Source organism: Sphaeramia orbicularis, chromosome 1 (assembly GCF_902148855.1).
Source record: "Sphaeramia orbicularis chromosome 1, fSphaOr1.1, whole genome shotgun sequence".
Lineage (NCBI taxonomy): Eukaryota > Metazoa > Chordata > Actinopteri > Kurtiformes > Apogonidae > Sphaeramia > Sphaeramia orbicularis.
The window spans coordinates 12,952,707-12,976,838 of NC_043957.1; the positions used below are offsets into that span (position 1 = coordinate 12,952,707).

At 40.3% G+C, this 24,132-nt stretch overlaps 1 protein-coding gene across 2 annotated transcripts in view; it reads left to right on the forward strand.

Annotated features, from left to right (window-relative positions):
* The first annotated feature begins 623 nt into the window (after positions 1-623).
* The window catches only part of LOC115427271 (uncharacterized), a 54,272-nt gene continuing 30,763 nt past the window's right edge, over positions 624-24,132 (forward strand). The window contains exons 1-6 of one of the 2 annotated variants that reach the window (XM_030145884.1): positions 624-1,021; positions 4,362-4,690; positions 5,661-5,725; positions 5,834-5,991; positions 6,150-6,641; positions 21,290-22,812. In XM_030145884.1, the coding sequence (XP_030001744.1) occupies positions 685-1,021; positions 4,362-4,690; positions 5,661-5,725; positions 5,834-5,991; positions 6,150-6,641; positions 21,290-22,764 (2,856 nt within the window). In that variant the 5' untranslated portion in view covers positions 624-684 and the 3' untranslated portion in view covers positions 22,765-22,812. The remainder of the gene's footprint in view (positions 1,022-4,361; positions 4,691-5,660; positions 5,726-5,833; positions 5,992-6,149; positions 6,642-21,289; positions 22,813-24,132) is intronic. The other variant, XM_030145809.1, reaches the window with a different exon arrangement.

Consider the following 24,132-nt stretch of genomic DNA (forward strand, 5'->3'; position numbering starts at 1 on the left):
TGACTGTGTTCTACACTTTGTTGAATAAAGATTTAATAGTAATAATAATAATCATCATCATCATCATCATCATCATCATAGAAACAAATCAAATAGAAGATATATCAGTAATTACAATACATCATTATTGCCGTGAAAGCTACTTTAAATCCTCTGACGTTTTCTTACAGTTCTAACAGGTGCACGGGCTTTAAACTGATATTTTAAAAATACAAAAAGCAACTGGCTTAGTAGTAATTTTCCGCGCTGCACATTACTCTAATTCCAAAGCTGTCTGTTTTAAATGTTTCTCCACACAGCAATTTATGTAATCAACAGCATTATCTGACATGCACTAGAATCACCATGTCAGCTGAAATCAGTGTCAGTGTAAAGGTGTTTCCGTTCTATCCGTCCCGCTTCTGGCCAAAAGGCTGCAACAGCTGTCAGCATGTGGAGGTTAAACTGTAAAGCATGTTTTACTGGAGTGTCCTATCAGATACATGAAGCGCAGCGCTTGGAACTTTGGGAAACAGTTGCGGCAAATCCTAGAGACGGTATTGATTTGAAAACACTTCTAAGCGCGTCTCGGGGACCGGACTACGCTGTAAAACCTCTACTGGACTTCCTAGCAGCAACAGGGTTGCATGTGAAGATGTAAGCTTACCAGCAAGTGGTATGACCTCCCGACTGTGAAAGGCAGCAATGCGCCGCGTAGCGTGTAGTCTGCCGGAAAGTACAAGAAGAAGAAGAAGAACAACAACAGCGTGTGGAGTCCGAGGCAAACAAGGCCACATAAGCATGGATCTCGTAAGCAAACCAAGGAGTAAGTCCATTGTATGGATGTATTTTGGCCTCAAAGCGGACGAAAGGGGACAGCCTCTGAACTCGGGGGAGGCTATCTGTCGCTTGTGCCGGAAGATCGTCCTCGCAAAAGGTGGAAATACGACGAACTTAAGAAGTCATCTGAGGCGTCGACATCGTGCGGATTTTTTGGAGCCAGCTTCTTCTACGAACCCTGCAGCGTTATGCGAAACCCCAGGTGATTTGCCATCAAATGAGCATCTGCATTGAAAGAAATGCGAATGAAAGAGTACACAGGATGAGACTTACTGTGTCGTCCAAGTCGGTGATGGAAAGCTAGTGCTAATGGTTACCATATAGGCATTGTCACGTAATTTCCCAACACTGGTATGATGCACTATTTTGTTAAATATATATGCCACAAATGTGATAAGATGCAACATTTACTTCTTGATCATGTGTTGTCATAATGTCAGAATCGTTCACAGAGTACAGTGCATTTTTCATGCGCCGTGTGGCAAGGATCGCAGTTGTGCCAAATTCTACTCCCTGCCGAAAACAGTTCCCCCCTTTCCTAAGTCAGCCATGAAGACAACGTGCACCAAATTCACCATGTCATACCAGAATAGCTCCAAATTTGAGCTGCTAAATTCATTTCACTCCTTTGGCTTCGCAAGCTTATTCTGATGGGGGATGCAGCATCTGGTGCCAAATTCTGCTCCCTGCCGAAAATGGTGATGTAGCTTTCGGGAGTATCTGTTTTTATTGTTATATATTTTATGTTGCGTGTCTAAGATTTAACTTTTGAAAATTTTATATACCTTACAGTTTGCACATTCTTTAATAAACAGATAAAAAATATAACTGCAGTATCTTACAATACTATTAATTACTTAATTGCTGCACAGCAGTGGCGGCTGCTTGTCCTTCAGAGAGCTCATTGTCGGCTTACGTAAAAAAAAAAAAAAAAAAAAAAAAAAAAAAATTGTCAAGTTATTTAAACATACAATCGGCCCTCTGTTCCTTTTTAAGAAAATGGTCAGTGACCTTATCGTACCAAGTAGGCGTCTTTTCCAGGGACTTGACCAGTGTCCTCTCAATGGCCAGCAGAGCAAGGCTGCTTAGAAGGCCTTTGCCCATTGTGTTGCGAGTGTAAGACTTCAGCCTTTTTAAAAAAGAGATGCTCCTTTCACTCCGACCTAGCCGTCAGTATGATTAATTTAACTATCTACAAAACGATATTAAACTCGAACAAGAAATGATTAAATTATGTAACTGAAACAAGAAAACGCTGAAATTATGTTAAATTGACACAAGGAAGTACAATGAGTGTGTTTTATTTACAGTGCAAGAAATGAACAAGTAACTTCGTAGTGGTTTCTCTCTCGATTTCGCAGCAGAATGCGCGATGGTAGTAACCTGAACTCTGTCAAGTGAAGGAGTACATCTCAAAATAGCTGTCAATCAAACGGGATTCAGCCTTTCTGATCCTCCAATCAGCACGTGGGAACCTAGCGTCCAGCCCGGCCGAGCTCCGCCCACAGCCCCATTCACCTCTAGAGACGCTCAGCGTCCTGGGGCGGGACAACATTGTGGCATTTATCCAATTACCGTCCAGTTTTGAGGCAATGAAAAAAACGGTTCCACTCAGTCCCATTGAAGTCTATTGACGCCGGGTGTATATGGGCAAATGCACTGAGCAGAGATCGTGTGACAATACAGCGGAACGGGAGTGTATGAGAAGTTAACAACATTGAGTCTGTTGATTTGTGATAAAGCTGATTCTGAACGAACTCGTCTGTGAGATGAACGTGTTCTAACACATTTGTAGTCAATGAAATGTCAACACAACCGAACATATTTGACCATTTAATTTTCGTAATTTTAGGGGAAGCCGGGCTTCCCTTGCAGTCTATGAGAAATCGCCTCTGCTGCACAGCTATGATAATGTTAAGAGTTTGAATAATTAACAATTAATTTCATACCTTACAGTCAGAAAGGAGAAAAAATAATAAGCCAAGGTGAGCAGGGAGCATTTCTCAGCAAATTGTGACAGGGTGAATTTGGTGCACATTGTGCTCTTCATGGCTGACTTAAGAAGGGGGAGCAGTTTTCGTCAGGAAGTAGAATTTGGCACAACATCTGTAAGTTGGGTTAGTTATCTGAGGTCTAGCTGTGGTATACATGCAGCATGAGCAATACAATTTACATGACCAAATTGAAAACTGTGCTGAATATACCTGAGTCTAACAGCAGACATTTCGACTCATTAAGGCTGGAAAAAGCACAGATCTGTACCATTTACATCTATGTAAAGGGCACCACTAAAAATGGAAGCAACCCATGTATCAGCTTCAGCCAAGGGGCAAGGACCACAGCTCTAAAATGAAGCCATTGATGAAGGGCTGGCTGTCATAGACTTAGACATTTTTATTTCCAGGAGTCATTCTTTTTCCGTTCTTATTTGGACCCTCTCATAAGTTTTCGTTTGGTCCATATTTAAATTATTGCCCTGTTTACATGATTTTAGGTTGAACAGAAGCTTTGAGGTCTTCCCTGTTGGATTTTGGAGCTTCATTTAGGTCAATAAAACTATTTATCTTTTCTGACAGACAACTCGACTACAGCGGTGTTTTAGAAAATGCACTAACTAGATTGTGACATGAATTTGGCATACAAATGTTTGATCAACATTTTAGCATCTTTTTACCACCTAAAACATAGTGAAAAAGGTCTTCAAAACACTACCCAGTGTTTTGTGTTTTGTTTTTTTGGCACTGTTTAACAGAAGAACATTGCAGGAATCTCATGCCCTTGTTGCCATTGTGTCTATAATTTCTACACAGTCCAAATGAGGTGTTTCTGTCACCTTGCCTTATTGCGTGTGTTTAATAACAGCTGATACATTTAACTGGCCAGTTCTTTCACATATACCATAAATGCTTATTTATAAACAAACTGGCAGTTCTTTGCAATTCAGGGTAGTAATGCCATATAGCATAGGAATTTACTAAAATCTTTAAAACAAACTTGAAATTTATCAATCAATCAATCAGTCAATTTATTACAAAATTATTACAAACAGACAAAATTGACAATTCTTTTACAAGATACATTTTGTAATAGGACACCTCAGAAGCAGTCCTCAGCTTATAAATGGGGGCCCTTAAACATGTTATCACATGACATATCACATGAGACACAATTTACATTATAATCTTTAATAAATCCAAATGTTCTAAATAACTACAGACATATTTTAAAATATTTGCCTATCTACCTAATGATGATGGTTTTCTTTTAGTGTTATGTTCATGAGAAGGAGAGGTCACTGGAATGAGATGGCAAAGTCTAACATTTAGTTTGTGTACTACATCATATGTAATACAAGCATTGCATAAACTCTTGCACTATGGGAGCTTCAGAAGCTTAAGCTTATAAAAGAATTCATGAAAGAACATGTTGTTGTGTCCTACTCCCATGTTACTCAGTACGAAATATACAAAATAAACATTGAGTTATTGTGTCAAGGGTGCCTTAGACTCATATCTGAATGATTGTTTTTTGTTTTTTTTAAGGTTTGGATTCAAACCATGAAGAACTTTTTGAGGATTTTCCATTTCTCCAGAATACTTCAACCCAGAACTATGTACCAGATGCTGTTTTGCCACCTGGGGAACCGTGGCTCCATGGCGGCCCCTCCAGGGCAGTGCTGTCCCTGCCATCCTGTCTGTGCCTGTGTGACGATTCCGGGACAGGACCTTCTGGTTCTTTGTCTGGCCAGGACCAAATGGGAGATATGAAGGTGTACGCCAAGTGTCATCTTCAGCAGGGCGTAATGTTTGGGCCCTTTCTGGGAGAAGTTTGCAAAGGACAAATGCCAAACAACCTCAAATATGCCTGGGTTGTAAGTAGACAAATGTAGACAGCGTAATACTACATAGAAATGTGTGAAATAGGAAAGCTTACTTTTTTTTTGTTTACCTTTAGTTAACCAAGAAGTCCCATTGTGATTAGAAATCTCTTTTGCAAGGGAGACCTGGCCGGGGTAGCAGCCATACGAAGTCAAAACTATATAAATCACATACATGATACGCAACGAACAATTAAGCAGAATAATAATTGTTCAACCATAATGGTCTATCAAGAAAAACAGTGACGCTCCTTCTTCACAGCATGCTCCAACGTACTTTTAAAGTGATTAACAGAGATGAATGTTTGTAGTTTAGGAGTTTTTTTGAAGATTATTCCATGATCATTGTGCATGGTAGGAAAATGTCATTTTGCCAAAGTCTGTCAGAACTTGGGGGAACAGTCAAGAGCAACCACTTAGAGGCATGTAGATTGTAACTACTAGAGCTAATAGAAAGAAGGGTGCTGAGGTATTCTGGGAGTTTATCCAGCAGAGCTTTATTATTAGATGAGCATAAACCAGGTTGAAGACTTAAATTGAAAATATGTGAAATAGGCTCCGCAATAAGGCCTGCAGCCATGTTTAAGAGGTAAGGATCCAGGTTATGTGGACCTGCAGATTTATTATGATCAATGTCTTTTAGGGCTTTATGAAGTTGGATGACTGACATAGGTTTAAAATCAAACAAATCTAATTTTACAACTGTTACTGGAGTGTCAGAGTATGGGGCGTAGGACCTGTTAAATATAGACCCTGCAAAGTGTTTATTATATTGATTTAGTTGAATTAAATTAATTATTTGAAAGATTACAAAATAATATCTATTATCATTGAAATAAAATTATCCTTTCATCACTATGGAATTACTGTGAAATCATACTTGAGTTATATTTCTAGTAGCTGAAGTCTCGAGATCATGTTTTGCATCGTAAATATAACCAATGTGTTTAATTATAATTTCTAGATAAGGGATGACACAGCTTTCATCTACATTGATGCGTCTAATGTAAACAAGTCCAACTGGATGAGGTTGGCGATTCTTATTTTTTTACCACATTTTTCATGATTCACTCTAACATTAAGTTACTTTTCTTGCTGTGCTGTTTGTTTTTGACAGTTTTTCTCTCTTTGCCTAAGGTATGTATCATATACCAACAGTGAGGAGGAACACAACCTGATTGTGTTCCAGTTTTATCGTCGCATCTACTACAAAGTATCTCAGCCAATCTCAGAAGGAGCAGAGCTCAGGGTCTGGATCGGCAGGGATTATGCTTCACTTCTGGGTCTTGGGATTGGTGAGAGCTCTTCTGCTTTATGAAGCAGAGTGTATTTAATTTAGCTGTTCATATTCAGTATTATATTTGCTGACAGTATATTTTTTCTAACTAGTACTATGAAAGTTTTAAAGGGGAGCAACATCCTGTGCATGTGATTCTTTTCTTTGGGGACAAAGGCGAGAGTGTGAAGTGTGAAGTTGGAGACAAGGACACCATCCTGCGACCCTTGCAGGACATCCAGTTGGTCACCCTCCCAGAGCCCAGCAGCTCCTCCCTTTGGTCAGATCATAGCCAATCTCAGAGTCCCATGCCATTCATCAGTGATGTGATGACCATGTCAATCCCTGATGCTACTACTGATTCAGGTTCTGCTGTCCCCTCCTCTGCCCTCATCTCCTCCCCGTCTCCCAGCTTACATCAGTTCGATAAGTATGATTTTTTGCCTGGAACTGAAAAACTGCTAAGTAACCCAAATGCCACAGAGAACAGTCCATGGTACTTCTTTGGGTTTGAACCAGACCCATCTGGACGGCTGCTGGACAGGAGCACTGTGGTGTGTAAACTGTGTGGGGAGCGAGTGGGCTGTGGGGGGGGGGCAGCTGACCTCCAAAACCACCTGACCACCAAGCACCATATTCGACCACGAGAGACCAAGGATCGGACAATAGGTAAGTATTCTATTAGAAAGAGAGGTTTAGTACGAGTCTGATTTTTGTTGACTTCACCATTATCTCTATATTTACTGGAACAAGTGAAAAAGTAAGCAGAGCTTACTAATACCCCCACCCGGTCACATAACACTTTGCCCCTCCTGGTCACTGATATCCTGCCTACCCAGGGATTCATTTTGAATCTGAAATTACAGATAATTGTTAGGGATGCAAAGGTACTCAGGAAAATACTGGACCGTTTGGTCCACCCTGCATTGAACAGTCCACCCTTATGGACCGCGATTTTTCAGTTTTGTAATTGATTTTGTGTTGGCACTTTGTGTACTGCTTTACAGGCCACTGAGTGTGCCTGTCCATGCAGGCGACAGCCAGCCCCCGCAAGTTAATGTCCAGTCACTGTTGTGCCTACACACAACAGTGGAGACACAACTCTCTCTTGCTCTCTCTTTCTCACGCTCTCTGATTGAAAAATTCTGTGATCTACTCTGAGACAAAAGACGGAGTCACTGGATTCTGGAATCAGAAGATTTTACTTGCAAGGAGTCAAGTAGATACAGTGAGATGCAGCAGTTGACTGACTGACAACAGGAAGTTCAAGATCTTATGAAAGAACATGAATATTACAATCACTGGACAAAGTGTACAAATATTATGACGTTGATCAGGTTCACCATTGGCTTAGGTATTCAAAACACAGTGATGCATGGGTTCAGTGACTGTGTTTGTACTCTTCCCCCACCTGCCCCATGGCCTGATCTCCTCAAGGGCAGCAGCCCGCTCGGGTCCCAAACTGGACGGACAACAAGTATGCTTTGGTCCCAAACTGGAACAAAACAAGCAGATAGCAAAGAAATGGTAGACATATCCTGAGTGAATATGTCGGGGCATTCTTGCAAAATGTCATCATAATCCATCCATGACTCATGCTCTGGACACCTGGTGTTTACAGAATATAGTCTAATATTATATTTTTCTAACATATCCCACCTGTTTAGACTATATTCAGTAAATATACTTTCAAATCAAGAGATTCTAGAAAATTTTATGAATAAATAGAAATAAAAATAATAAATGAAACAAAATTATAACAAAAAAAGAAAGGAAAAAAAAAAAAAAAACAAAAATCAAAAACAAAAATGATTATAAATGTTTATGATAAAATGAATTAAAAAGATTCATGAAGTATGAGCAATCAACAATGCAAATCTTGACCCATAAAACACTGATCTGCCCATACCAGTGGATTATCACACTGACATTCAATGAGTATGATTGACTTCAACAAAAACAAGCTTATCATGAATATATGAGAATATATCACGTATCTCTGTTGCAAGCTTAAAGTTAATAAAATGGCAGCTTCAGCAAGAGAAAACATCATGTGATACTGTGTATTTCCACTTCAGCATTAACATATTATTATTCGGCTAGATCTTCATAATATGCATCATAATGCTTTCACTTCAGTACCAATGAGATCAGTTTTTTATTAGTAGGGGCATAATCATTGAACCACATCCCCTGATAAAGCACCACTTTGGTGGCGGTGACGTCGATCCAACGGAGGATGAGACTCCTAATACAGGGAATACAACAACAACAACAACGTACAGCAGTTAAGGCAATCCCCACCCCCACAGATGAGAACATGGATTGTCTCAGTCCAGTCCATTTACCAAACCAACCCTCAAACATCCTGGAAAAGGGGTCATAGATGCCAGAGTTCTCGGCCAGTTCCTCAGAGAGGCCAGTCAGATCCTTCAGGGCCTGGATGATGCTGTGGTCAGGTGCAACGCTGTTTGGGATAAAGGTGCAACAAAATGAACCAAACATTTTGCGCACACCACCTTTTTCAGCCAGCAACACATCCAAAGCCATACGATGTTGCCATGTCATCATAGACGTGGGTCCGAGCTGTTCAGTGAGTCCTCTCACAGTCTCTTCGGTGTGATTCAGGAATGTCTCTCTGATTCCTGGCCTTGAACTCATCGGGACCCCCCTGTGGAACGCTGATGGTGTTGATGTAGACCTGAGGGTCAAATGATCCCCTGGGTTGGTGGTAGATCGTCTGGACCGAAAGAACTTTTTCTGGGTTTCTCCTCCTTGTTTCCCAGATGACCTTGTAGAGATCTGTAACATTATTGGTAGGAAACAGCTGAAAAGACCTAAAGAAGTGGATCAGCACACAGATTGCCCCACTCCTCAGGCAGCAGTTTAGGTTAGATTTTTTTGTGGTCATGGTAGAGCCACCAGAGGTCTGCTCTGCACCAGGCGGCACTGCTGATGTCACAGAAGGAAACAACAGATTCAACAATTTGCATTGGCTGTCTGTGGAAACTTACGACCTCAGTACTAAATCTCTGTAACGTTAGCATTTGTTTGTATATATGAACTTTATCTCATATTATAGGACCAGTTACAATTACTATTAGGAACATCATACATGTCAAAGTACCTGTCAGTCCACACATCTCAAGGTGTCTGAATGGATGTCATGGCTGAGGTCCGTCTATGATCAGGTTCTCACAGGGGACTTTTTCCTAATTATCTGTAGAGTGATTTATCCTCTATAGCGACTGGGATCAGGTGGTTTCTTTACTGGGTTTGAGACGACCCCTTAAATGCCTATATAATGGAGCCCCCTTTGAAGCCCAGACTTCCCCACAGTCGCTGGGTGGATATTCACTAGAAAGGCCACCAGCCTATTCTATCTCCTGTGGCAACCTTAGTACCTTCTTGCAGTGTGAGAGGTGAACCCAGGTGGTTCACTGCTGTTGTCAACATGACTTGAAATAGACCTTCCCACTTCAGACTGGTCCAGCTTTTCTTCTTTATCACCGTATCATGAGGACCCGATCGCCCGGTTCCACAGCCGGGTCGTCTGGTCCTACTGGTTTCACTGGGTCACCTGGAACAGAATTGGCAGACGAGACTTCTCTACTGATTAGTACTTCACTAATACACTGCTAAAATCAATTTTCTCCCTTCCTCCACTCTTCCTCAGTTTCCTTTTCATCTTGTCATTATATCGCTCGATCAGTCCTACTGATTGTGGTTGATGTAATGACTTCTCAAGTTTATCTTGAGCATTTGAGCTATTAGGGAGATTATGTTATTTACAAAATGTGAACTATTGATCCCTTTTATGAAAGGATCAATTATTATCAATAAAGTTCATTCAAATGTGCCGAAACAAAAATTCTGGTTCAGGAAATTTCGATCTTTTGGGTCTCAAATTACCCTGAGGATTGTCCCTGGCACACGACTGACATGTTAAACAAAAATTCTTTGCATAATTAGAAAACTTTATTTGTCATAGCAACCATCCCTCCCGTTTGTCCACCTGGCCTCTTCATTAGCCAGGGGAGCTGTCTGCATGTCTTTCAGACCCAATGGCCAATATAAGGAGTGTGATCCATACTGGACAGGATGTCACACACATGATAAATGTCGATGACAGTTTACTACTACTATCACACGATGCAAAAAAAAAAAAAAAAAAATTAAAAAAATTATGAGGGTAACTGGAAAATTATGTGTTGCATTAACATGATTAATTCAAGCATTCTGATTTGAATTAAATACATTGACTTGACATGCACTAGATCATAGAAACAAAATGAAAAAACCCTGTCAGAGCTCCTCATTTTAATCATATGGGACTGATGTCCACAATAAAATTAAGTAAACTCAAAGAATCCTTTTTTTTCCATATACACAGCCATAGAGGCTGACATAACAGACTAAAAACAAGGTGGCAGAGCCCTTGCAACAGGGCCCATCTTAATGGACTAATAGGTCACAGGTCGTGTCTATCACTAGGATGGGTCCTCAGTGAGGGTGAGTCAAAACAAAGGACATGAAAACTTTTTTTTTTTTTCCTCTTTTCTTCCCCTGCAATGTACAAATTGTAGAAAATAGTTCAAAATAATTTGCAAGACTCAACACTTGAGCACTAACTAATATCTGCTTGATGTCAACAAAGGCCTGTTTCAGCCGTTGGAGTCCCCATGAGTCTAAAAGAAGCAGATAAGGGCACCTCCTAAATCAGAGAAGTTAGAGGAGCTGTATTTTTACCATATTTATAGATCCAGCTCCTGCAAACATTCACCATACCTGGAAAAGACATCATTTGTCTCTTAATAGTTGGTTTTGGAGGCTGAAGGATAGCTGCCTTATGGGAATCATCCAAATGTTTACCTTTTATGTGATAAGTTGTAGCCTAAATACTTAACTGTGTCCTGCCACAACTGCAGTTTGTTTTTGTTAACTTGATGACCTTGTTCCTGTAAGAAATGCAGGAGTGAAAGAGTATCAGCTTTACAAAGGCTTGTGGAATAGGAGAAGCTAACAAAATGTCATTTACATAAAACAAAAAACCGCTCCCTTGTGGAGCTTCAAATTTTGTCAAATTAGCTGATGTTGCTTGTGAAAATTGGTAGATGATTCACAACTATTCTTAGGTATTCTGGTATAGATGTATTATTTCATTTTGTATGTAAATGCAAACCAAAACAGACGATCTTCATGTACTGATACAAATAAGAACACATTGCTACTCGCGACTCGACTACTAAGACAGTTTGGCTTTATGGTCTCAAATCATTCAACAATGTGCAAAAGTCAAAACATGGTCACCGCATATGAAAATATACAGCTTTATTAATTACCGGTAAATCTTTTGTATCATGTGCCAACTTTTAAACAATAGCACTTTCTTGACTAGAAATAAAAGTATACTACAAAGTGGACATTCAATTATGACTACAGCTTTAAGCAGCTCATTAATAATTGGTTGAATCCTCACCTCAGCTTTTGATTTCAGACATTTTCTCTAATTGTAAACGATTCTATGCCTTTAATTAAACATACATCAGCTTTGCCTTTGGACCACAAAGACAAAACATTTTGGAATGTATGGTTCTTTTGGATAACATTATCAACAACATTAACAGACTCGGAGAGCTTCTCACTATACAATCTGTCGTTAGCTGCTTTAACAATAATCCCTTTACTGGAAACCTTGAATTTGACACGTCATCTAGATGAATTACTGCTAAGGTCAACCTTCTATTATAACCTAATTACAGATATTCTCATCAAATCAGGTGTCAGAGTTACCCCAGTGTAACACAATTCTAAAGAAAGCAGAGATTAAGAAGTTACACTACTATAACACTGGTCTACATTCAAAATGCTTCCAGAAGAAAAGTAGTTAATCTTTAATCTTTAATCAAATTTGAGTCACTAATAAAGAAAAATTCAGTTCAAAGTTCTAGTTGGTTGCAGCTTCTAAGATACAATCTTGGGTCAAGAAGTGAAATTCTTAGAATGAATGAGAGACTGGATTTATTCCAAAAGAATGGTTGTCTCAGAGCAATCAGATCTACTTCAAATACTGTCTCTTCAAGACAATACATTCGCTTTACAAGTTCTATCTAGAGGAACATTTATAAATCTATTGGATAAATGTAGATAGAACCAACATGTATATGGAATAACACACCCATATATATATTGACAACATGAGCTAATCAGCACTTTGGTCATTTGTTTTCTGATTCATCTCATTTATGTATGTATGATTTTGCACTTTTAATGTCTGAAGCAGATATTTTCTAAGAAATTATAGAGCAATGTAATCATTTAGGCCTCTCAGTGCCTTTACATCTGAACAACAGAATTTAGACTCAAATTTTTGTTTTTACTTTATCTTATTTGCATATACCTGCTTTATCAAATATTAAGTGTACTTAAATCAATCAACCTTGATTAATTTTTTCTTTAACCTCTTTCTTTGATTATTTCACTCATTTCTTTGTTTTCTCCAAACTCTTTACCCCTTACTTGGCTAAACTAAAGGGGTTGGGTCTGTGTCTCCCCCGCAGTCTTACACTACAGTTTTCACTTTACGTCACCACACCCCAAAAGGAAGGACCTCAGCAGAACACCCCGCCTCTTCAGATGGCCTTCTGCTACACAACTCTTCCAAGCTCAGTTGAAGAAAACCCCTGATCAGTTCACTTCACTCACACGTCATCACTATTGTCATAGTGAGATCAAACCTCATGCATCACTCAGACAACTCTGAGATGTGCATCAACCCGAGTTGAGCCAATGCCCAAACTCCAAATGTACCGCTATTTTACTCACAGAACAAGAACACCAAAGCCACAAAACATGTAATACAAACATTTATCACAGTCATGGCACAACAACAACAATAGAGCTCTTAAATGACTACAATAACATATATGTATCAGTTAAAATTTTTTATCACAATTAGACCTTTTTAACTCCGTCTCTGATTTGGAGTTTCAACAAGCCACCAATTTTTCGATGAATCAACTACTTCACTCAGTGTACTAGTACCACACTTATACAGCCAAGATACTAGAGTCAGAAAGCCAGGCAACAGGTAAAATAAATCTGAAATATCAGCCAGGTATTACTTAGAAGGTTTTTGTTTTATTTTTAACACCACTTCTAGATCTATAACTTCACTTCTGTTTTTTTTCCACACACACACACACACACACTCAGTGATCACTGGCACCTGCACACAGATGCTCATTCACACAGTGTTGTGGAAATGTTCAACTGACCACTCACTCAAAGAAGAGGAGAGAAAGTTTGTGTTGAAATAAATGATCATTTATTTGAGAAGTCATTCACAGAGAAACTCTGTGAGTCTGATTAAACATGGGAAAACTAAAGATTATATAGAACCCAAATCCATCCCCCTCAACTATTACATCATCCATACGTACATCGTACCACTCCATACTACTCCCTCTCTGTTCCATGAAGATGTCACTGTGACATCTTCACCCTAATCTTGCCTGGATCCTATCTAGAGTGTAGGTGCCATCATCTATCTACACATCCAGACATTTAGGTGTTTTGGTTTTAAATCAAGGCAAGAACTCCCTTCCTGGGTCAGGGTGTCATGTAGTTGTAAATGTCACACACAAAGAACATATGGCATGAATAATGAACAGCAGTAAAGAAGATGAACCAGGCCATGACAGCAGTATAGAAGGTAAATTTTCCACCACAACAGGCAGAGAATGCAAGCTCCAATCATACAGTACAATACAGTACAATACACCTAGGTTGGATCTTTAACGTGCTGCACGGAGTAATTCTTTTTCCTGTAGTCTTCTCATATGAACTATGGACACAACACCAGGCCAGTGGGATATCCTTCACAGAACCCCTGGACCTCTACCTTAACAACAAGGGACTACAGGGGAAGTACTGGTCTCAGAATACCACTTCAGACACACAGGATATCCCTCACAGAACCCCTGGACCTCTACCTTAAAAATAAGGGACTACAGGGAAGAACTGATCTTAGAATATCACTCTTACACACAGACACACAGGCACACAGGATATCCTTCACAGAACCCCTGGACCTCAACTTTAAAACGGACTACAGGGAAGAACTGGTCTTAGAATATCACACATAAACATGCACTTGGGATATACCTCACAGAACCCCTGGACCTCAACCTTAAAAAACAAGGGACTGCAGGGAAGAACTGGTCTTAGAATATTCCCCAACTCAAGATATCCCTCACAGAACCCCTGGACCTCAACCTTAAAAGGGATTACAGGGAAGAACTGGTCTTAGAATATCGCACTTTCACACAGACGCACATACACACAGGATATCCCTCACAGAACCCCTGGAACTCGACCTGACTTTACAAACAGGGACTTCAGGGAAGAGCTAGTCTTGGAATACCATACACACGGAGGATGTCCCTCACAGAACCTCTGAACCTACGTCCAGAGAAGAGCTGGTCTTAGGATATCATACATTCAGCCAAGCTCACATACACACAGCTAACTAAAATCAACCCTAGATTTACAGAAGATCCGCCTTGGATAAGGCCAAACCCTTATCCCCAGGACCCCTGAAAATGATGTCAAACAATTTATTAGTTGATCAGATCCTACCTAAGAATCCAATGAGTCCAATGCCAGTTTCGGTGGATCCAGTCACCCTTCCTCATTTCCAGCAGGTCCTGGCCTCCTTTGAATCAGCAATTCAGCTGGAGGGCTTTCAGTCAGGAATCCTAGATTCCCCCATGCATGGTTTTCAGTCTCCAAACCTGGATGAAGGAAGGGACGTTGGGATCCTGCTCGATGGACCAAGTTGATAGAAAAATTCTGTGATATACTCTGAGACAAAAGACGGAGTCACTGGATTCTGGAATCAGAAGATTTTACTTGCAAGGAGTCAAGTAGATACAGTAAGATGCAGCAGTTGACTGACTGACAACAGGAAGTTCAAGATCTTATGAAAGAACATGAATATTACAATCACTGGACAAAGTGTACAAATATTATGACGTTGATCAGGTTCACCATTGGCTTAGGTATTCAAAACACAGTGATGCATGGGTTCAGTGACTGTGTTTGTACTCTTCCCCCACCTGCCCCATGGCCTGATCTCCTCAAGGGCAGCAGCCCGCTCTGGTCCCAAACTGGATGGACAACAAGTACGCAAACTGTTTTGTCCCAAACTGGAACAAAACAAGCAAATAGCAAAGAAATGGTAGACATATCCTGAGTGAATATGTCCGGGCATTCTTGCAAAATATGTCATCATAACCCATCTATGACTCATGCTCTGGACACCTGGTGTTTACAGAATATAGTCTAATATTATATTTTTCCAACACACACACTCTCACTCTCTCTCTCTCTCGACATGCATGTGACCATGCACATGGGGAAGCCCCACCCCTCAGAGAGAGAGAGTGGACACAGAAGCGGCTGTACACTCAACACACATATGATACCGTGACGTGCTATTACGAGGAAATACATATGGTAGATGACCCGAAAGTGTTATTTTATTCAGTACAGTGATATAAGTTGTCCCTACTATGAAATTCAGTCTTTGCTGACAAGCAAAATAAAAAATATAATTTTTGGAGGGAAAAAAACAGTTCTCGTTAAGCACAAAATACTTACTGAAATCGTGGCCCAAAAAGCAAGGTACCATGGGCTACCTGTACCGTTGCACCCCTTATAATTGTAAACTAGATTAACCTAAATTGCGGTCCTTTTTGGGTAGTTCAGTCAAACCAAGATAAACATTATTCTGGCCAAGTCTTAACTTTCAATCTTTTAAAAAAAAATGCAAGAATGGAAATTCAGTAATCACTGTGCAGTGCAACTGTGTACTGCACCTCTCCTAGTGGTAAAGACTATGTGTGTCAAATTTGAAAAGAATCGAGTGAATCGTGTTCAAGAAACTGGTTGAACAAAAATCACAAATGGATGGACAAATGGAATTCCCTCTATATACTCCCGCTCTCTGGGGTGGGGGTATAATAAAAGCTGTGCACCTGTCAGTGACTGGCATAATAAAGGGGAGGGACATAACATTAGAGGAAGTGATTCTTTGGGCATAAAATTAATATATGTTCCTAAGTGGAGGATGACTCATCAAAATAATTTAGTAGGAAATGGCCACCTCTAAAATGGTTTATGGTCTATGGTTTTGGGTGCACACGAGAACATGCTATGTGTGTTCCAGCACTGGGTTAATCAGTTAATACACATTAATATTCAATAATAATTATGAAGTAATGTAAATCCCTTTTTATACCCCCACCACCACCCCAGAGGGTGGGGATATATAGATATTCCAGGAATTCTGTCCATTCTTCTGTCCATCTGTCTGAGGTTTTTGTCCAAATGATTTCTCAAAGGCTATTATTACAGAAATTTTTCTCTGCTGCTAGTGAATAATGAAACGGAGACATCTGCCGGCCGACAAGATTTTATTTCTTCGCCAAGAAAGGTCAGTTCTGCACACGAGCGGCGATTGTGAAGGAAAGACCAAGAGCTTCTCACAAGATACACCCTTTTATAGGGTGAATCACATTTGCAAGTGACACCTCCAGTCTCCTTAAAGAGCCTTTTGATTGAATGATGAGCCTAAGGTTTTAACAATCATTCACCTTTTTTTTTACCTTGCTAGAAAATTTACACACACAATAGGGGGATTTGGGTAAGGATATGGGAAAATTAGCATGCAGTGGGGGGTATTCGAGAAAGTTAGCATGCAGTGGGGGGTATTCGGGAAAATTAGTATGCAGTGGGGAAGGGTATTCAGGAAACGATATGGAAACAAAGAAGGGAATCAGATAAAGAAGTTGAAATTCCATTACACTATTCACCCGATTCTTTTTAAATTTGACACACCTGTTCTTTACCACCAAGAGAGGTGCAGTCAACAGTTTGATCGGTGAATTTCAGTTTTTGCAATTTTTTAAACTTTTTTCGAAAAGATTGAAAGTCAAGACTTGATCAGAATGTTTGTTTTGGTTTGACTGAACTACCCCAAAAAGACAGTCATTTACTTAAGTAAAGTTTACAATTATATTTAATTTCAAATTCAAAATTAATCCCTAGGTAGGCAGAATGTCGGTGAGCAGGAAAGTAGGGATGCACCGATACCACTTTTTTCCAGACTGAGTACAAGTACTTACATTTGAGTACATGCCAATTCTGAGTACCAATACGAGTACTTAGTAATTCCATTCCAGTTCTTAGTTCCTTTAGTAAATGTGCTTTATTGTTGTTGTCATTAGTCTGACTGTAACAAGGTGCTCCTACTGGCATTTATTGTGTTGAAATAAGTGTTTCTCAATTAATCCACCGTTGCTCTTAATTAACCATACTGGACAAATACCATGAAGAAGAGTAAAGTTTTTTTGAGAAGAAGAAAGTCAGTAATAGCAAACATGGAGACAACAGAGGTAACACTAATGTGATACTAATATTGCAGCGTTTTTGCTGGTAAGGTTTAAAAGCTTAGCTTCAGCAGGTAGGGAAAAGATAAATGAGCGATAGGTTTCGTTTTCACTTCGGTTGGTGGTGGTCTGCACCGCTCTGTACCCCCATAGTATTATAAGTAAGGCAGAAACCAGCCGAGCCCTGGGTAGCTGTCATAAATATGTCAGTAGTTTTTCTCCAACTCGCACAGTCACTCTTTGAAAAGATCCACCACCTCCACGGTTCCCCATCTGGGTACGCATCTGCGAGCAACGAATGTAATGTACACAGAGGACAGACAAGAATGCTCCGTCTGTATCTGTCTATGTCTTTAATGTTACTTGCAGTCAGTGTTACTTTTATCACTGTCATTTATTTTGAAAAATCTCCACACACTTCACTTTCCCCACACATTATTCCACATACATGCCACATACCACAGTACATGCTGCACTTAACTGTGAATGTCACGCTGCCATAAGTGATATCGGTGCAGTTGTATTGGATTACTTTTACGAGTACAAGTACACACACTGAGTATCGAAGCCGATGCCCAATACTGGTATCGGATCCGTGCATCCCTACAGGAAAGGCAAAGTATTGTGCGACCAGGTGGGGGGTAATTGTAAGCTGCTCTTACTTTTTCACTTTTCAGGAGTTTTTTGCACTGCAAGAGATGGCTGCTTTGAGGATTGCAGTAGAATATGTCATACATAAACAGCATAAATATAAATCAATCAGTCAACTTGTACTTATAGCTCCAAATCATAGCAAGTTATTTAATGACAATTTACATATATATGTGCTGTGTGAGAGAACGCTCTCTCAGAAACTAGAACAGCTGGTGCTAGTATAATTACCAATAGTTAGAACAAATGTCTATAACTGTTAATATTACTACTCCAAATACAAGTATTAACAGTGGATATACTACTACTGTAACTGTTAATAAAAATTATAGAAACCTCTACCATCTATGCGACTATATAATTAACACTATCACAACTCTATGAATAAATGAATAATGATGATGGGGCAGGAGAGAAGCAGGACCACAACAGCAGGTTTAGAGATGATCCAGGGAAAACCTGTGAAAAATAATGACTACATGTTAACCATAAGTCATTTCTAGGTTATTTTATAGCTGCTGTGTAGCCTCAAGAAAAACATAATGTGCTGCACACTTTTAATGCCCCTCAGCCAAATATAGTGTAAGATTCTGTTTAAAGTTAGTGCCCTATAATTTAGATTAGATTGTCTTTGTGTAAGCCTTATTACATACATATATACATTTATATTTGAAAGTACTAGCAATTTCCCAATCTAATATAAAGATCGGTATCAGCTGCTGATCTTGCATTTTTTAGAAGATCGAATCGGATTTAGTCATAAGATCAGCCCGGTTCTAGGGGGGTGCAAGAGGGGTCAATGTCCCCTTAAACAAACATCCTGCCCCCTCAAATTAAAGTTTCTGAAGGTAGGGAAAAGGAAAATGAGCTGCACAGCAGCGGGAGACTAAAGGCCCCACAGTCGGGTGTACTTGACTCTGCAGATGTCCGTACGTACTCGAGGTGGACTCAATGCAGACCCAAAGTAGACGTCCGTCAGACATGTCTGCACAAAACTCAGTTTGTAGGACAGTGTGGACTCTGCATATGCATACTCGGTGTCACACAATGTAGGATAATGTTAATGTATTAAATTGGTACTCCCAACTATGAAACCTCAAACATCCACAGACAGTGCATGCAGAGTCTGCACTGCTCATAGTACGCGCACAGTGTGCCCGACTGTGGGAGCCTTTAGAGCAATTAGTAAAGTATCTATAAGTTTCACTTTCACTTGACACGGTCGTATGGTATGCACATACTCATTGTGAGGTACATAACGCATGGAACGCACCCCCATATAATCCCTGGACCGACCTGTCCATTGACATGCTATAGCAGGGTTGGCAAACATACAGCCCATGGGCCAAAGCCAGCCCACCAAAGGTTATAATTTGGCCCACAGTATGAATTCAGAAAGTACAAAAATTATACTAAAGTTATTAAGAGTCAAAGGTGTCATACTTGTTTTAGTTCATATTCCACCTTCAGCCCAATTGTGATCTCAAGTAAAATAATTGTAACCTATAACCTATAAATAATGACTCCAAATTTAAATTAGAATTTCATTGTAAAAAGTGTAGTATCGGATTGATGTTGGTTTGGTATTGGCAAAAGTAATAAAAAAAAAAAAAATCAGATTGGAAGCAAAAAAATCCAGAGTGGGACATCACTAATTATAACTGCACAAGGCCATTTGACCTTGAAAAAGTAGGTCAAGGTGACCTATTTTCAATAGGCTTCTGTTCCATGCCAAGATGCATCCACAGTATAAATTTGGTGCAGATATATCAATGCATTCTTCAGATTATGCGTTAATGTCATTGTATGGACAGACTGACTGACAGACAACAAAAAGATCACAATACGTCTTTGGCCAGAAGTTGGCCGAGGGGTAAAAATGAACGTACCCCTCTCCATCCCCGATATTCAAAGAGCAGTCAACTAGTCCTCAGTGATTATCAAATAGTGTTTTTCTTGAAAGTCCCATCCATACTAGTCTGATACTAAGGGTCTGATTTACTAAAATCGCAAATAACTGGTGCAAATGTGCTTGTTCGTGCTAAAAATGCGCGTGCTATTGATTTGCGTGTCAGGGGTGATCAACTAAGATTGCCTGCGCAAATGAGAACAGGCACAAAGTCTTGTAAACCACCCTATTTAAATGAGGATTTTGCGTGTGCTACTGGTTGTCGTCATGGAGACAGTGCACTGTAAAAACTGCTCTGGGATATGCCAGCACTCATAAATATGAAGTTGCTCTTTTTCCACACAGAGGGGTGAATAGGTATTTTTCTGTTGTTGTTTATCAGTAGTGAAGCGTGTTATTAGTGAAATAAATACCTTCTCTCTTTATGTCGGTCTGTATGGTGAATGAAAACTTTTAAGTCCATGGGCATGATTAAAAAAAAAAAAAACAAAAAACATCTGCTTATATAGTTGGTTCAGGAGTCCAGTCAGAACACCATGGACAGCGCTGTTTGTGTGTGTGTGTGTGTGTGTGTGTGTGTGTGTGTGTGTGTGTGTGCGCGTGTGCATGCGTCTGCGTGCGTGCGTGTTGTGCAGCGCTAGAACCTGTCCCGTTCGGTCTCCCTTGCACGCGAGTGAGAGAGAGAGAGAGTCATCTCCCAGTAGTCGGTCCTGGCCTAATGTGATGTGCCACTGGTGGAACCAGGCGTGGGGGGCAGGCCCATAAAGTGGGGTGCCAAATGTATCAAATTATAATTTTTTTCTCCCATCATTCCAAAAATATTGATGTTAAAAGAACAGATTGGTTCTGTGTGTTGCATTTGGTTGTGCCTATGCCCCGCCTCCTCGCTATAACAACTGCAGCCAGTTTTGCACGAAGCTGTGCCAGTTAAAACCTGCCTTTCAGACGCACTGAATGTAGACGCAAAATCAGCCACCGCAGTCAGTTTCAGGTTTGGTAAATCACATTGCACGTGCTAAATAAATATTTGCATTTACTCCTCCCAATAATTTTGTGCATTCTGGCAGAAATGGCCATATTGCATATTCATCAAGGCGAACATGTTAAATGGGTTGCGCGAGCTGTTTTGCCCATTTGAGAGGCACAAACCTTGGTGCGCCCTGTTAGTAGATCAGCTTCAACATGTTTTTGTGTGCACAGTCAAGTTTGCACACGTTTTTACGCGCGCAAACCTTTGTAAATCAGGCCCTAAGTGCCTCTTGCTCTCTCACGATTTCCTAATTATTGACGGTTCTCCTCAACAGGTCAACGCCCACTTCTGCCAATGGTTAACAGTGGCCTGGTCGGTACACTCCCTCTGGTTCTGTCTGCTCAAGTGGCTGATGCCATCATCAACTTCCTCATCATGGATCTTCAACCCTCAACTCTGGTGCAGGGGGCAGGCTTCAAACAGTTAATCCACAACTTGATGCCCACCAAGAAGGAGCTTCCTTCACAGTTCCACCTTGATAGCCTACTGAAAGAGCACCACATAAAAGGCAAGATGAGTCTGGCACAGCTGCTTAGGAGAAAAACAGAAAGCAAGGAATATGAAGATGTATCGGACTACATGGCTCCCATTGAGTTTGAACCAGCTAGACGTGGACGACCTCACAGTCATCAGAGGGAGGTTCCTCACTTTGTAACCCTAAGTGTAGATGTATGGTTTCACACCTGGCAGGGAAACACTCAGAGGTACCTCACCCTGTGGGCACATTACGTAGACCTCAACTTTCATTGTCAGAATCTGGCCCTGGCAACCCAAAGACTCACAGACTATGAAGATCACAACTTTCAAGCTGTGGAAGACCAAGTCAAAGCTATGGCTAAGGAATGGGGCATATCCCAACCCAGTCTGGTCCTCCTGGGAGGAGAAGAATGGAACAAAATGAGACGGGGACCAAGGAAGTGTGAAAAAGCTGGAGAGGCTGCAGGGAGCAATTCTCACCCAAACTCAACAACATTTTTGGAGAGGGATGATTCTGCATCACCTGAGGAACCACATGGTCTGGACCAAAGCCATTCTAGTGATGGACTAGTATCTATCCCATGTTTCATCAATGCAGTACAGGGCTGCATTGAAGAAGTGATGTCACATCCTGTCATTTCCGAGACCCTCAAAGAATTCCATGGTATTCTTTCAACTCTGTTCTTATTGCCTGCTCAGAACAGAGGCTTCTGTCAGAACCAAGCCCAGCGCTTGTTGCAGACTATGACCAAACAGGAGCAGCTAGAGTTGAAGTCCTGGGTCCATAGTGAACCCACCTGGAATCAACTGTACCCTCTACTGAGCACACTCATCAGGCATAAAAGCCTTGTCTGTGATGTAATAAAAGACCTGAAAGAAGAAATGGCTTCGGAGTCCAGTTCTCATGAAAATTCCACCTCCAGCACATCTTCAGGAAGCAGCTCAACCCTTCGTTCTGAATGGAAGGTGCTTGAAGAGCTGAGTTTAGTCCTCAAACCTCTTGATGTGGCGTGTCGGACTCTTGCCAAAGAAGCCTTTCCCCGTTTGTCCCTCATCAAACCAATTCTCACAGGCCTGCTCTCCCGCCACCTCATATCCCGGCCGGGGGACTCATCATCCATTCTGAAGGACGTGAAAAGGATGATGAGGCAACATTTAGCCAGCTGCTACGACAACCCTGTTGTCAACAGAGCTCTATGTGTGGCCTGTTCCCTCGACCCTCAGTTCCATGGGCTGGGATTCATGGAGAAAAAAGTAAGTCACAGAGTTTAAAATGGAAGAATTACTTGCCTCTTAACTTTATTGATAATTACAGCAATTCTATAGAGCCAATCTGGGGCCCATAAGTTTTGTATATGAAAAAATAAAATTTGAAACTAAAAGGTTAAGTTTTGATCTTGAATTTTGAAAAATACAACAATGTATTCAAATTAAAAATGTGTATGAAAAGTTTTTTCAGGTTAAATATAATTTTTATTCCCTTCAGTAATTCTTTTGAATAAATTATTTTCATTTTCACTTTCATATTTATTTTAATATTTGAGTTTTTTTTTTTCAGTTGCATGTTTTATCTTTTCAGATTCATATCTTATTTTTTACAGTTTCAAATCTTATTTTTTCACTGTCTGATCTTTCTTTTTTTTTTTTGCTTGTACAACTTTTGGCCCTGATGTGGCATGGAGAGTGTGGCCTCAACTGAGAGGGGTGTGGAATCATGAGTGACAGAATAACAAGAAGGCTTAGGGACCTTCCCCGTTCATGTTGTCTTCAGGGAATGTAGGAACTAAAACAATTCAGACTCAACACTTAGGCCTGTAACGGTACACATACCAAACCGTTTCGGTACACACCTGTTCGGTTCGGTACACAGCTGTACCGAAACGGCACAGTATGTTGAGAAAAAGAAAAAGGAACGAAAGACGTTGTTCGATGCAGAACTTTAAATCTGTGCAAGTTCCACACAGACATATTGAAGGAGCGCACATTGACCCGAAATATGAAATAGCAGCTGATGTAAGGTTAAAAAAAAAAAAAAACAAATATGATGTCAATCTGGAGGGAAGAGACTGAAGACCCTTCGCCATCATTACAGTCCCGTTTAGGATCACTTCAGGTCCCGGTGAATGAGATGTTGATAAGACGAATGTTGTTTGCCACCTATGAACTATGGTAGTTCTAAAAACACTTACACTAGCTCTGTCTGTCTGTCTCTCTCTCTCTCTCTCTCTCTCTCTTTCTCTCTCTATCACTCACTCACTGACTCACTCACTCACTCACACGCTGTATAATAGAGGAAAAGAACCCGGGAGTTGGACATTGAAAGTATATAAAGTTTCACTTTTGTTTCATGCTAGCATTAGTTATGGACTGGTATATAACACCCCCCCTCTCTGTTTTTGACAAATCGCACCCTGTACACACAGACACAAGTACACAAAGTGGCCTAAACAGTTTATCTATCCTAAAATAAATAATTTGGTTAATTTTATTGTCAATGTTGCTCTTCAGTTTGTTTAAAGAGAATACCAGTTTGCCCTCTTCTTAATGTTGCACTTCATGTGGAATTTTTTTGTTGTTATTTATATGCAGAATGTGAACAGACAGAACTGTGATTTGATTTTTGTTGTTTGGTCAAAACTA